The sequence below is a fragment of the Anabrus simplex genome, chromosome 3 (genome assembly GCF_040414725.1).
Source record: "Anabrus simplex isolate iqAnaSimp1 chromosome 3, ASM4041472v1, whole genome shotgun sequence".
In the NCBI taxonomy this organism is placed as follows: domain Eukaryota; kingdom Metazoa; phylum Arthropoda; class Insecta; order Orthoptera; family Tettigoniidae; genus Anabrus; species Anabrus simplex.
Window position 1 is genome coordinate 177,408,699 of NC_090267.1, and position 16,898 is coordinate 177,425,596.

Sequence of the window (16,898 nt, forward strand, 5' to 3'; positions counted from 1 at the left end):
ATGCTTCCCATTTCTAGTAGCTTCCATATCTTCCCCCCATTTACCAATCACCCTTTCCTATCCTTCACTTCTATTTCCAACTCTTGCATTGAAATCGCCCTATCCTATCCTTGCTGTTGACCCTGACTACGATGTGACTCAATACTTCATAAAACTTGTCAACTTCATCCTCATCTGCATCCTCACATGATAAATACACTGAGAATTCTCATCCTAATTACTCCAACTGCCAAATCTGCCCACATCATTCGCTCATTTATGTGCCTAACAGAAACTGTGTTGTGTGCAATAGTATTCCTAACAAAGAGCCATACCCCACACTATACCCTTCCCTTTTTAACATCCGTGAAGTACACTTTATAAACTCCTATCACTTCCTCATTATCTCCCCTTACCCAAATATCACTTACTCCTAGCACATCTGGATACATCCTCTTTGCTGACTCATCCTGTTCTACTTTCTTCCATAAGCCCCATTAATATTAATAGTTCCCAATCGAATCCCATTTCATTCGCCAGGCTGTTTCCAAGGAGTCCCTCGCCTGTCAAATTGGAGTGGGACTCCATTACTCCCATAGGTCTGAGGCTTGCTTAAAATGTTCTGAGCTCGGTAAATTCATGAAGCAGGATGCTACCTACTTACACATAATCCAAGTGAGGATCTCTCCTCTAACGGGTTAGGGACCACCAGTAGATTGTACAGTTCTAGCCGCCTGAGCACAAGGAGGGTCATGACTCAGAATATGTCCAAGATGCCCACTCCCATTCCGTAGCAACTGGTATCCTGACTCAGGACCACTTACTAGGCCACTCAGCCATTGTCGATGGTTCACGAACTAGGACATTACTACAGTAACCCACACCATGAACCATTTCTATTAATAATAATAATAATAATAATAATAATAATAATAATAATAATATTGAATAGTTTTATGGATTTGGAGATGCCAAGGTGTTGGGATTTTATCCTATAGGAGTTCTTTAACATGCCAGTAAATCTACTGACAAGGCTGATGTATGTGAGCATCTTCAAATACCACCGGATTGAAGTCAGGATCTAAACCCATTTACTTGAACTCAGAAGGCCAGTACTCTACCACCTGAGGAATCCAGCCCGACTATTGTAGTTCCATGCTCTACCCGAGACTATTTCAGTATTCTCCAAAGAGCCAGTGAATTTATTCTTTCTTTCTTTCTTTCTTTCTTTCTTTCTTTCTTTCTTCCTTTGCAAGGACCCATTTACATTCCGAGAACCTTCATTTATAAAAGCACCGTGGCTGCTAGGTAGCTATGTGCATTCATAGATGTCCAAGGATCTGCAGTTAAACAACACTAGGACCACTCCATAAAATATGTTGATGAATGAGTGTCAGGTATTCACCTGACTTAGCCACATGCAACATTTTCCTTTTCCCAAGATTGAAGAAAATCATCTAAACAAACATTATTTTGTATCAGTAAATGATGATTGGACATGTATGTATGTAGGGTATTCAGCCCGAAGGCTGGTTTGATCCTCTGCAGCTCCACCAACAGCTGTCATAAATAGCCTAGGCGTCACTAAAGAGGCGTGCTAGGGAAATGAGGAGTGAGGTAGTTTCCCATTGCTTTCCTCACCGAGCCAGCCGTTACTATTACATATCAGTCTGCCAAACCCACTGAAATGCATGCACCAACCGAGCGATATTTTCACACCATTCATAACAGGGACTGGCTGCATAAGCAATGGTATTACTAGCATCGCTCACACCTCAGTCACTTTCATATTGTCAAAGCCAAGGATGAGACTGAGACAGGTCAATGAAAGTAACAAATTTGATATAGCCCATACTAGAAGACATAGTGCACTGTAAACACTACATCTCACCAGCAAAAGCATGATTGGACATAGAGATCAGTAAAATGATACAACAGACAAATGCATTTTAAGAGAGTGTGAGGAACTTTATCTGGGAGAAAGAAAAGTATCAAGAAAGTGCAAAGGGTTGATGTATAAAATGTATTTTTTCCACCATACTGGTACATGCAGCTGAGACCTGGTCACCAAAGAAAAAACAAGTGAGTAAAATTAAGGTTAGCGAGATGGTAGTAAAAACAAGAAAGGATAGAGTAAGAAATTAAGATGTCAGGAAGAAAACTGGTAGTGCATCATTGTTTTCAAGTATTCATGTGGGTAGATTTGGCAGTTGGAGGAATTAGGATGAGAATAGTCTCTGTGTATTCACTAGGGATGGGACAAATGGTTACTTTCCAGTATCATATTCCTGTGTATCCGTTACACTGTAGTATTAAGTTGGAGTATTAGGATATAAAAGTAACATAATACAAGTTGCAGGTCAACTTTTGGAAGGAACACCCCTTATACCTGTTGTCTCTTATAGCCCCTAATCGCACCTTAGTAAGTACTTACAAATAGCAATACTGTATCTTCATCTCGCTTTCTTCTCTCCCACTGTCCCTTTCGTCACCTCGTCACTCACATTTTTAACTATTCCTAGAAAAATGTTTGCAAGGACCCATTTACATTCCAAGAACCAATACTTTGAAACCTTCATTTATAAAAAGGGCTGTGGCTGCTAGGTAGCTATGTGCATTCATAGATGTCCAAGGATCTGCAGTTAACACTAAGACCACTCTATAAAATATGTTGATGAACGAGTGTCATATACACTTCAGATGCCGCCAGAATGGTTCTTGAGGAAATAGCCCTATCAGGGAAGACATAAGCAGAGTTCAATCCAGTACTTTTTTGTTCTTTGTTTTTTTATGTCGCACCGACACAGATATGTCTTATGGCGAGGATGGGACAGGAAAGGGCTAGGACCTGGAAGGAAGCGGCTGTGGACTTGTATAGAGCCCCAACATTTGCCTGGTGTGAAAATGGGAAACCACGGAAAACCATCTTCAGGGCTGCCGACAGTGAGGTTCGAACTTACCAGCTCCTGAATACTGGCCGCACTTAAGCGACTGCAGCTATCGAGCTCGGTCGGCCTTAACTGAGGAACAGTCCCAGCATTTGCTTGATGTGAAAATGGGAAACCACCAAAAACCATCTTGAGGACTGCCGACAGTGGGGTTCGAATCCACCACCTCCCGAATACAAGCTAACGACTACGTAACACAAACTGTGTAGCCAACTCTCTCTCTAAAGCCAGTATAAAAGGCTCCAAAATCGCCTTTCGTCATATACATAAGGTTGTGGATATATGGTAAACAACAGTGTAAATGAATTGTCTTGCGTCTTTTACTCTGTAGATCACTCCTCTTTTGTGAGCTTTTGCTGCACTGCCTCACAGGTTGCAGTCAATGACAAAATTTCAGGACGCACAGATTCATGTGATGGGACTTGCAACAGCTTTTCAGGACCTGAAATTTGAGTACCATGTACATTATCAGAACTACTGTATATGAACCGGTAGAATTTTTCAATTATTATTATTATTGTTATTATTATTATTATTATTATTATTATTATTATTATTATTATTATTATTATTATTATTATTATTATTGGGTACCTTATTTCAACGCGTTTCTAGAAACTTCTTTCCTGTAATTTGTCCATATAAATCATATGCACTCACTCATTGTCCAGAACACGGCGTAAAACTCGAGATGCAAGGTGGGAAGACCACGTGTAACTGTTCCGAGGAACTACGCTACTGTAGGTACTACCAGCAGTAAGCCTAATACAAAGCACTTGGAATAACTAAAGAATACATGTAACTGAGCCACAAGTAACAGGATAGGAATACCAATACTGCCACTAAACTGTTACAAAAATATCGCTCGCGCCTGCGCAAGAGTTTGCGCTTAAAGCGAGCTGCTATGCTTCCTAATATCTGTTAGCCAATCAGAAATTCCCTACCCTTCCCTTGGTTTTGCTGAGACAGTTACTTTTGTATTAGGGTCTCCAAAGGAACATAATATTTCTGGAACAGCTTACTGTTATGGATTAGGATACAGTATCATGTTACGATATGTAACTCCCATCTCTAGTGTTCAAGAGAGAGAGCAGATGAGGATAAAGTTGACAAGTTTTATGAAGCATTGAGTGACATCATAGTCAGGGTCAACAGCAATTTTTGGATAGGATAAACTGAGATAGTATGGAAATGTTAAAAGGACTGAAGCAGATAAGAGGTTAAGACTGAAGAAGAAGAAGAAGAAGAAGAAGAAGAAGAAGAAGAAGAAGAAGAAGAAGAAGAAGAAGAAGATCCAGATTAAGGTGGCTGGACTTGTTTGAGAAGAGCATAATTAGAAGGAACTTGTCAGCCATCAATCAATCATCACTGTTATGCATTTAGAGCTGTCACCCAGGCAGCAGATGACCTATCAGTTGTTAACCAAGTATTTTCTTAAATGATTTGGAATGCAGTTTAGGAGCAGCAATGGTGGTTGGATAGAGGAAGGTGGTAACGGGGTGCAGAAGCTCACCGTATTCAGCAAAGAATCACGCACTTGAAACATCTGGAGCTGGAAAAGGGATGACAACGACGACAATTATGACAAAGAAATGAGGTACAGTACCGTGTAAGTAGAATTGCAGGATATATCGCAGGAGGTTGCAAAGTAGGGGTTCAATCAATCAATCACTACTGATCTGCAATTAGGGCAGTCGCCCAGGTGGCAGATTCCCTATCTGTTGTTTCCCTAGCCTTTTCTTACTTTGTAAGTGGTAGTGCATCAGTGTTTTCAAGTATTCATGATAAGAAATTTTATTTCAGTCAAACTTTTGGATCCTATCTCAAATATTAAACGTTCAGAAAAATAGAAAGCACCAATTGACAAAGCTGCTTGCAATAGCAAGTTTGCATCAATCCAGCACTGAAGCATTGAAGTCTACTATTAGTGCAGTAACCTTATATTCGTGCAAACTATGAAATGAACTCTAGATAAAAATAGGAACACTTGATTTCCATGGTTCCATGAACAATGACAAACATAAAAGACTTGAAATTTTAGAGTAATAAACCTGAAAGAAAAGTTATCAACTATAGTTTTCTTACTACACCATGAAAGGTACTTACTGATGTTTCTTCTGATCACTTCCAGATGAATGGGCTGACTGCTCATGAGCTTTGCGATGATCAGCGCAACAAAAGAACTTTTGACAAATTCGGCAGCAAGCCTGAAGTAGAAATTCTTTGTTTACTTAATCATATTAACACAACACAGCATAGAGCTTTACAAAAATTCATAAAGTTTTTAAATACAACTTTTAGCCTTTCAGCATTCAGTATGCAGTCATCTACCTCCATATTTGTAACTTTGCAATATATGCAGGCCATAAAGTCCTAGTTTTCTTAACAATATCCAAGTCATCCTTCCAGATCACAAGCAGAGGTGAAGCCTGACACTAAACAGGATAAGCTGAGCTTTACCAAGAGATTTCTGAAGATACAAAAACAAATATTCTATTTGAATTTAATATCCTGCTGAAATACATGTGCAGCATATCTGTTTAGGGAAGCTTTACCTGGTTTACTCTTGCCAAAGAGTCAAGAATACGCAGAGAGAACTCTGCCCATGGATTTGCATGCCTTATACTTTCTCCATATGCACCTAGATAAAGAATTTTAGACTAGCTTTCCCAAGCGAGTTTTGTTCTTTAGAGTGAAAAATAGCATTTTTTTATAACCATTTTATAAAAGGAATGTCAACAATGTTACATAAGGCATCAAATAGGTGTCTAATATTGTATGTAACACTTGTGTAGACATGAATATGATTTAGCTTGTAGCATGCACAGTTCAAGGCAACAATCTGCTTAACACAGTAGTGGAAGTAAAAATAAACTGAATGATATGGTAAAAGGGCACTCAAAAAATATGAAAACTAGTAACAAAACTACGTGTTCTATTAGAGAGATCCAAGAACCAAATTGGTAATTTCTGAATTGTGTATCTGAAGTTTGTTGTCTGGTAGATAAGAAATTCAGAAATGATGACGATCTAAACTTAAACCACCGCTGTACAACATCTATGCCCTCTTACCTCCGAAAGAGAAAAGATCCCGCCTGCACCCCAGAGCACTTATATGGTTCATATATTCATCGTGGTCTACATCATCGCAGAATGTGATGAGTTCTCTGGCCTGGGACAGAACCTCAGCCTGCAGATAACACTCAAACTCATACTAGTCGATGATGAAAATACCACCGATATTGTTATTCATTTTATGTGTGAGAGTGGATTAATCAAATTCGTATAAATTTCAAGGGTTCTGTTACCCACGGAAATTCTATTCCCTTTTGGTGCACGAGTCTATTTTGGCTTAATAATATAATCTCGTTTTATTTTTTAATTTATTTTCAAATTTTATTCACTGAATAAATTATTTTATTTTTGATTTCGCTAATTTATTCAGGGAGTATGGTTGCCTAGTTATACTTCCTCTTAAAACAAATACCACCACCACCACATAGTATTTCCATTTTGCGACAGCAAACCTCTGCTGTCTTTGTCAATCTGCACAATGACTTTCAGATCTGTCATGAAGGAGCATCTCTCCACTGTACATGCCCACCCAAGTACTTGTTACGTCAACTACAATACATAAGACCTTACATTTCTATGCACTTGTGTCTGTTCATCTAGACTGAGTGAGTGACAGATTGGTTAAAGCAGGAAATTCCTTCCCATTATGGGATTTTATTTGATTATTGTTGACCTGGATGTGATGGGCTTTATATGCAAGAGACGACTACTACTACTACTACTACTACCACCACCACTACCACCACCACAGAGGGGGGCACCCCTCTCGAAAGTAACATCCTCAGTATTCCTTGCCTGTCGCACAGGGTGACTAAAATAGGCCCCCAGAGGCTCGTAACTTGGGAGCATGGATTGGCGAACATGGGGTCCTTAGCCGAGTCCTGGCATTCCTTCCACTTGTGTCAGGCTCCTCAGTTTCATCTGTCCTATCTTACCTCACTTGGTTAACTCTTGTTCTTTTCCAACCCATACAGTATTAGGTTTTCAAGGCCAAGGGAGTCTTTCATTTTCCCACCCTTCATGGCCCTAGTCTGTCTTTGGCTGATATCTTCATTTTTTTGAAGCATCAGACCCCTTCAATTTCTTCCCCCTCTGATTAGTGTTAATAGAGGATGGTTACCCAGTTGAACTTCCTCTTAAAACAATAACCACCACCACCACCACCACCACCACCACCACCACCACCACCACCACGAGATGTGTTGTGGCAATTTGAGATGAGAAGGTAATAGGTGAGCAGCTGTGGCCTATGAAAAGAACTCTCCTGGCATTCGCCTTAGTGAGGAGAATGGGAAATCGTGGAAAACTATTCCCAAGAGAGCCAATGGTGGGACTAGCCCAATGTCTCCCAAATGCAGAGCTGTAAAGCCATGCTAAAACTGTGGCCCTGTTAGCCTAAAGGAGTCTGCTTGGTGTGCAAAAGGCCGTCTACTACAACTTTCCATTCTGTCTGATGAGAATGGCGGGTCTCCTAGATGGTAATGCCACCTCTCAGGCCAGGGAGGTTTGATTCGGTGAAGTAGATGTTTGGAGAAGGTGAGGGAGTTGATGGCCATGGCCTATACTAGGAACTGTCCCAGAATTTGCCTCAGTGCAGCAGAGTGGAAAACCATTTTCAGGACAGCTGACAATGGGGACCAGCACATCTCCGTCTCCAGAACGCAGAGCTGTAGAGCCATGGTAGAGACATGATAAAGCCATGGCCACTGGTAAGCCTAAGTTCATTTTGTCCAGTTGGTCGGTCAGAATGCAAGCTTTACAGCCATATCCAACCATGGCCACTAGTACAGCCAAAGACAACTCTGCATTTGCCAATGTAGATCTCTAGCCTCTACTCAGGTTTATATTGAGCAAAATTTGTCCACCAATTTCAAGTGTTAAGCATTATGAATAAATGGATCTCCATTCCATTCTTTAAGAATTTTTTAAACTGCTGGCAGATGATTCTATTATCTCAAAATTATTCCCAGCTAATCAACCTATTTAAAATCTTTCTCTTTTATTAGCATTTGTGAAATGTTGAATGTTCAATTCTAAACCACTTATTCAGTAGTTTCAATCAGTCACTACTGATCTGCATTTAGGGCAGTTGCCCAAGTAGCAGATTCCCTATCTGTTGTTTTCCTAGCCTTTTCTGAAATGATTCCAAAGAAAATGGAAATTTATTGAACATCTTCCTTGGTAAGTTATTCCAATCCCTAACTCCCCTTCCTATAAACAAATATTTGCCCCAATTTGTCCTCTTGAATTCCAGATTTATCTTCATGTTGTGATCTTTCCTACTTTTAAAGACACCACTCAAACTTATTCGTCTACTGATGTCATTCCATGCAATCTCTCCACTAACAGCTCGGAACAGACCACTTAATTCAACAATGACGCAAAAGTTTATTGAGATGCACCTATTCAACACACATCGGGTTCTTAAAAATTAAGATTTACATCTTGTCATTCTAATTTAATGGGACATATTTCACCCATGGTATGGGCACCATAAAGATCAGGATCCTGATTACTCTAGTCAAAGTGTTACATAAAGAAATATGTGTTATAAAAATGAGGAAGCTTGTAAGTTCCTGAATGACAACTTACACAATTAAAACTTTAAAAATATGTACGAGAAAAATGAGTAATGTTGGTGCAATCTTACATTGAAATTCTTAAAACATTTTTATAACAGCCAAACTGTCCTTATTTATGTAAACGATAAGAAAAAAAACAGAAATCAATTATATAAAGAATTTGGCAAAACTTAATGGTTTTAAAACAGAAATAGTTAACCGAATAATTAACAAGATCAAACTTAAATTAGCAATTAACCTCATCCCAGATAAACCCAAAAAATCTAATTTCACCACTTTCACCTACAATAATCCAGGTACCAGGAAACAAATCCCTTAAAAAAGCAAAATATCAACATTGCCTTTAGGACAACAAACACTAACTGCAACCTGTTTCTCAATCACAACACACTCAACTCAAACAGTAGCATCTTTTTGAGTTCAGGCATATGCAGATTCAAATGCACCCAATGTGATGTTTCATATATCGGTCAAATAGGCCAGAGTTTCTTTACAAGATATCAAAAGCACTATAATGCCAATAAACACAACAAGTTTTCAGCCATGAGTCCTCACATGAAGGATACAGGGCATTATTTTACAACTAACGAACAGGACCTTACAATTATCAAAAGAGTGGAAAAGGGGAAATTAATGAATGAATTAGAAAGCATTTATATTTATTTAGATCAATACTATAACAAAACCTTAATCTCAATGACTTAATTGAAGTAAAAAATCCCTTAAAGGAGATTTTGCCCAACTTGTTACAATCACTAAATTTAAATCAAAATAAAATTCTTAAAAATCTTAAACATCGACAAAAGCTCCCACCATTCCATTAAAGGTAACTCCCTCTGTGTCCGCCCTTACTAAACCCCCACAGCTAAGAGTGCGTAAGCTTAATGCTCTGCCCATCTCTCCCGCACCACACCCTCCTCCGTCAATTCCACACAGATACAATACAAGAAATGCAAGTGTCACTCATTCTGATGCTGCAAAGGCAACTAGTTCATACCACAAAAATCGAGAGGGTAAGTAAATGTACACACAACATTTCCTCCCAAATATAGGCGTTTTTACCTTAAACTTAGTCTTTCTACTCTCCTCTCTTTACAGATTCTTCACCACACATCAATCAATAGCCGTTCTCAACATTCAAGCTATAGCCAACATCAAACATGAGCGTTTCCATTTGACTATTAGCACAATGAAGAAACAATCCCATCAGCTAGTAAAGACACACACAGCTACACTCAACCGTGAACCTTTCTCATTTATTCAACAAAAATAAGAAGACTGTGGACTCACCTCACAAATACGGGTCTAATAACAACAATAACTCCATCAATCACACAGCTGTATACTCTATGATAATACTATAAACTTTCTACAAAAATATTTAATGTCTTTTTTAAATGATTAAGGCACTTAAGGATCATTGTAACCATTCTACGAATTCATATTGGGTTGCCTTTAAGCAGATTCCATTCATTTTGATCTTGTACCTCAAGATAATAATTTTAGCCACAGACTTTCTCATTGTTTATGTAAATAAGGACAGTTTGGCTATTTTTAAAAATTTTTAAGGATTTCAGTGTAAGATTGCACCACATTACTCATTTTTCTCATACATATTTTTAAACATGTTTTAATTGTGTAAATTGTCATTAGGAACTTATAACAAGCTTCCTCCTTTTTATAACATATCTATCTATCTATCTATTTATTTATTTATGTAACACTTTGACTAGAGTAATCAGGATCCTGATCTTCTACGCATGAGATTACAGCTAATGATGCCCATACAATGGGTGAAACATGTCCCGTTAAATTAGAATGACAAGATGTAAATCTTAATTTTTAAGAACTCAATGTGTATTGAATAGGTGGATCTAAATAAACTTTTGTATCATTGTTGAATAAATGTACATTTCAATACAGAGCAGTCATGAGAGTTGTAACATATAACATACCACTTAGTCGAGCAGCTCGTCACCTTTCTCCCAAGTCTTCCCAGCTCTAACTTTGCAACATTTTTGTAACGCTACTCTTGTCGGAAATCACCCAGAACAAATCGAGCTGTTTTTCTTTGGATTTGTTCCAGTTCTTGAATCAAGTAATCCTGGTGAGGACCCCATACACTGGAACCATACTCTTGTTGGGGTCTTACCACAGACTTGTATACCCTCTCCTTTACATCCTTACTACAACCCCTAAATATCCTCATAACCATGTGCAGAGATCTGTACCCATTATTTACAATTGTATTTATGTGATTTCCCCAATGAAGATCTTTCCTGATATTAACACCTAGTTATTTATAATGATCCCCAAAAGGAACTTTCAACCCATCAACACAGTAATTAAAACTGAGAGGGCCTTTCCTATTTGTGAAACTCACAACCTGACTTAACCCCATTTATCATCATACCATTACATACCGGTACTGCCCATCTCACAACATTATCAAGGTCATTTTGCAGTTGATCACAATTTTAACTTATTTACTACTCTGTACCAAAAATCATCATCTGCAAAAGCCTTTTCTCTGATTCCACTTCTTTACTCATATCGTTTATATATATAAGAAAACAAAGGGCCAATAATACTGCTCAAGAAATTCCCCTCTTAATTATTACAGGGTCAGATAAAGATTCGCCTACTCTAATTCTCCGAGTTCTATTTTCTAGAAAATTAGCCACCCATTCAGTCACTCTTGTCTAGTACAATTGCACTCATTTTTGCCAATAGTCTCCCATCATCTACCATACCAAATGCCTTAGATAGGTCAATCGCAATATAGTCCATTTGAACTGAATCCAGGATATCTGCTATATCTTGTTGGAATCCTACAAGTTGAGCTGCAGTGGAATAACCTTTCCCAAATCCGAACTGCCTTCTATCGAACAAGTTATTAACTTTGCAAACATATCTAATATAATCAGAAAGGATGCTTTCCCAAAGCTTACATGCAATGCATGTCAAACTGACTGGCCTGTAATTTTCAGCTTTATGTCTATCACCCTTTCCTTTATACATAAGGGCTACTATAGCAACTCTATTCATTTGGTATAGCTCCTTCATGCAAACATTAATCAAATAAGTACTTCAGATATGGTACTATATCCCAACCCACTGTCTTTAGGATATCCCCAGAAATCTTATCAATTCCAAATGCTTTTTTAGTTTTCAAATTTTGTTTCTTATTGTAGACTACCTGATGTACCCATGCTTCGCTATAGAATTCTACATTGTATACAGAATTCTAGGTTAGGAAGTGTACACGTTGTGAGCAAGATTGTATTAAATTGCGTAGTTCTTAACATTAGCCTAGAAACATGAAGGGGAAGTCACCAAACATCTTTGATCATATGAATACTGGGTTAGGGAATTTTCATTGTAATGATAGGCCCGTTTGCCTACCATTAGTCACAATTCAGTTGAGGATTTTTCATTATAATGGCAGACATTCACTCTCCACCTACCTTTTTACATCTTCAGAAAGTCTGTCTTAGTGATTTTCCCAACTGAAATGAACATAGATCATTACAATGACGTCAGTAGGAATGGCAAGATTAAAAGCAATTATTTCATATGAAATACTTGATCACATGAAAAACCACACATTTCCTCACTTTTAACGAACAGTACTACGCTGCCAATCGAACAGTCTAAGTTCCAGAACAGACCAAGTAACAGACAGCCGTGATCCACGAACACTCTTCATCTTTCTTTTGGCAGGGCGGGGGGGGTTGAATAGTGGAGAGTACCAGGGCAAAAACTATGCCATTTTACTCATCTGTTTGCTAGGAGTAACCGATGAGTCAGAAAATCTCAATCCACTACACTGGTGGTGGAAAAATCTGACTTGGAGGCAAATTTTTGCTCCAAGCCAGAGGAGAAACCCCCTCTTCACTGCTAATTTGAAATAAAATGAATGTAGAATTTAATAAAAGTGAAGAGGAAGAAGCTTTTCCTAAGAAACTGCTCTTTTCAGGGTTGAATTTTGAGTTATTTAGTGAAATTGTGGTGCTATAACTTGGAATAGGCTTAAATTGTAATTCTAGTCCAGGTACTACTACTACTACTACTACTACGTGAACCCCTGCCTTAAGTGTGCACACTGCTCATTCAGAACAGTGCATCAGAGTAGGGATCGAATAGCTGGAATACTATTATGAACCAGTGTGTTACGTACCAGCAGTATCAGAAGTATGAACCGAGGAATGTCATGCTAAAGAAAGTTTTTTAACTCCCCAGCTATTTCCCGCCAATATTCTGTCAGGCCGTTATACTCTGTACGCAGCAGTAATCCCATACATTGGAGTTGAGTGGCAGCATAAGAAACTAAGAACATCACAAGAATGGTCAATGTAATGTTATTTGATATTGTAGGCCTTCACATTTAGTTTTCCTCCGACTCTGAAATACCACTCTTATCATAGTCGGTACGGTAAAACTGAATAAAACATAAATGATTGGAATTTGTATTCTCTCTAACATTTTTTATGTAGTACTTTTCGATAGGACCAATAACATAGGTATATAAAAATTAAATTTTAGGTGCCTTCACCTAAACTACAATTTCATCCCCTCCCTTCCGCTTACATTGCTCCCCTTCTGCTCCAAGCCGTTCTCACTTTGACAGTTGCACTCAAACCAACAAGCTCGTTTCACATTGCGCAAGGTGAGCTCTCAATGTTTGTTTTTTTCACTAGTCTCGTTCCTCATTTTACTCTTTCTCTCGCGTTAACTAAACCTCTCTCTTCCTCTGGTTCATTTTGGTTCCTATTGAATTGGGATTGCTCCTTTGCATCACAGCAAGATTCAGTTCACCTCAAGATATACCCTACAACTCTAATAATACTCAACCTTCGCTGTGGACTTCTTGAACAACAATTCCCTCTGCACTAATGTTGATTCATACCTTCCTGAACCTAATAGAAACTGGACTTTGTTTTAAATGTGCAACTTCGTCAACTAGAGCTGTTTTATTCTGTTTCGAGATAATAGTTGACTACTAATGTAATTTTAAAGATATCATTGTCACTGTTTATATAATTTTGTCACATTCAACCGTTTATATATTACCATTTTATGTATATCATCTTAGGTCATTTCATTTTTCATCTCACCGAATCACTCTGTTTTAGAAATATAGTTTACATTTGTCTTGGCTGGGCTGATGATGGTCCTTATAGGACTGAAACTAGTACCTTATAATATTGTAATGTTATTGTAAACATTGCACGATTGATATGTATTGAGAAGGTGGAAATAACCATTTACTTTACATGTAATCCTAACTCAATACGGAACCAACTATGAAGTCCATAACCTTAAATAAGTGAATAAAATTGTTTATAGCTTAGACTGTACTTTCTCATTCCCTGACTCTATATACCGATTTCCATTAAATTCTGTTAACCTATTTTCTCGTGGCTCGGTGTTGATATGGACTTGGCAACAAAAAATACAAATTCATGAATACCTGTATTATCATAGCCAGTACAGTAAAAATGTATAAGACAAACGATCAGAAATTTAATTCTATACTTTAGTTATATAGTATTTATCGACAGGACCACTAATAATATAACTATGAGAATTAAATTTTAGGCCTTCACCTGAACTACCATTTTGCTCGGCGTGAATAAAATGTGTTACTGTGGTCATGATTAATAAAGAAATACCATCCTTTTTAAATTCTGAGCAATGTACAGACAAAACTCTTATTTTATATATATAGATGCCGTTGTTATCATAGGTAAATGTTAATACTTCTTTAGCATTGGTCACCTCCTCTATCTGGAAGTTATCCTTGTAACCAACGATCTTTACATACTGCTGCCTTTTGAAGATCCTCACATACACACTCCTTCATTAACGATTCCTGGAATGTCCTCCTTGGAACCTGTTTCTGCCTTCAAGTACCTATACATACCCTTCCATCACTTAAACTTATACGACTGCCAATTATGCTTGCCATCATGTTATCCTTAGCTGACTTCTCTGCTAGATCGAATTTCCTAGTCATTTCCTTCAATTTCTCCTTACTTCCACAGCCATTTCTAACTATTTCTTTCCGATCTGCACCTCCATTTTAGCCCCTTTATCAAAAGACCTGCACCTGGCGAGCCGAACATGTCCTCTGACACTCCCGGCATTAAAAGCCATACACCATTTCATTTTTTCTGTTATAATAAAATAACTGATCTTTACCATTCCTTACTACCTTTAAAGGTACAAACATGTTTTCACATTCCTCAACAATTGCCTTAAACCCATTCCAGAGTCTGTTCACATTTTTATTTACCATTTTCCACCAATCATAGTTACTTTTCAAAAACTCACTCATGCCTGCTTTATCAACCATATGGTTCTGCATAATAGTCCTACTTTTAAGACCTTCCCTTCTATCACATTTATTTTTAACTATGACAAAAACAGCTTAGTGATCACTAATACCATCTATTACTTCGATTTCTCTTTAGAGCTCATCTGGTTTTTCCAGCACCACATCCAGAATATTCTTTCCTCAGTTGGTTCCATCACTTTCTGAATCAGCAGTCCTTCCCATATCAACTTATTTGCTATTTGTTTGTCATGCTTCCTGTCATTTGCATTACCTTCCCAATTAGGATTTGGTAAATTGAGATCTCCTGCTACAATCACATTCCTTTCCATGTCCTTTGCCACATAGCTGATTATCTTATCAAATAATTCTGAATCAGCGTCAGCACTACCCTTTCCCATTCTGTACACTCCAAAGACATCAAGTTACCTATTATCTTTAGAAATTAGCCTTACATCTAGAATTTCATGTTTGTCATCTTTTTTGTAGCTTACACATTCTTCTTTCACCAGAATGAATACTCCCCCTCCTACCATTCCTATCCTATCTACGACACAGAAAATTTCTGAATCCATTATATCATTTCTCAGCCATGATTCAACTCCTATTACAATATCTGCTAAGTATATATATATATTAAATTACTTAAACTTAATTCTATTCCTTTCTTTACAATACTTCTACAGTTCAACACTACCATTTTTATGTCATCTCTACTTGCCTTCCAGATCACTGTAACCTTATCACCACTCCCTAGACCACCCCGTTTACCTGAATGTACATCCCTATAACCCTTCTAAACAAATTTCCTAACTTATATGTACCACTGTGGTTTAAGTGAAGCCCATCTGAGTGCAGATCCGTATGTCCTACCCACCCATTAGGATCTAGAAATCTTGCTCCCAGCTTCCCACATATCCACTCCATAGTCTCATTCAAATCCCCAATCATCTTCCAGTCAGTATCCCTCCTACACAGTATTCCACTGATAATCTCTGCTTCCTTAAATTTCACCCGTGCTGCATTTACCAGCTCTCACACACCCCCAACTACGTTGGTACTTTTACCTGCTAGCCTTACGTTGTTGGTACCTATCTGTACATGAACACTACTACCTTCTCCTTTCCCTCTTCCTTCTCTTCTACTTTCCTCAACATCTGGCTCAACCTAATTCCTGGATAACAAACTACCCTGGTTTGCTTTCCTCCACACACTTTCCCCACATGTCGAACAATGGAATCCCCCATGACCAGAGCCTCAACCCTACCCACCTCATTTGATCCCCTCCCCTCCCCTCCTGGTCAGCCCTATCTTTCCTAATAGCCGCAAAAGCTACTTCCTCCTCCCTTTTCTCCTTCCCATGATGCTGTTCCACCTCTCTTTCCTATCCTCTTCGCAACATTTCCCTTTCCTACCTTTTCCCTTCCTCCTACTTCCACACTTCTCAGCAACAGTTCCCTGTTCCTCATCTTCCCTCTGTTTTTACACTTGTTCATAACAATCACCCATTCTTAATAACACAACACCAAAAAATAATTTTAATTAGAATTGACTTTTATACTTAAACACTTAATGAACTGTTTCTTTTCCAACTATTTTACAATATTTCTTAATCTTGGACTAGTTTTGACAGACTGGAGAACTTGTCAATCAAAGGAAACAATAACTTTTTTCTATTAATATGATAGGCATAGAGAATATATACATGGTACCCCACAAAAACCAATGTGCTAAGCTGAACACAAAAATATGTTGAAATATTTTATTTGATTTATTTTTAAAATGTCAAGTGACCCTGCTTTATTGGTGATTTGAATTTCTTCAATTTCTGATTGCAGAGAGAAACATCTGTATCTTTGCTTCTAGAATTTGGCAATCCTACTTCAAAAATTTGGCTAGAAATGTCATGTTTAGCTTAACAATATGAACAGAAAAACAAACCACAAATCCACTGGAAAAATGCTGAAATTTAAATTT

At 38.0% G+C, this 16,898-nt stretch overlaps 1 protein-coding gene across 1 annotated transcript in view; it reads right to left on the reverse strand.

Moving 5' to 3' along the window:
• The window catches only part of LOC136866720 (uncharacterized), a 134,881-nt gene that overhangs the window by 48,482 nt on the left and 69,501 nt on the right, over positions 1-16,898 (reverse strand). The window contains exon 3 of the mRNA XM_068226612.1: positions 5,034-5,134. Within this exon, the coding sequence (XP_068082713.1) occupies positions 5,034-5,134 (101 nt within the window). The remainder of the gene's footprint in view (positions 1-5,033; positions 5,135-16,898) is intronic.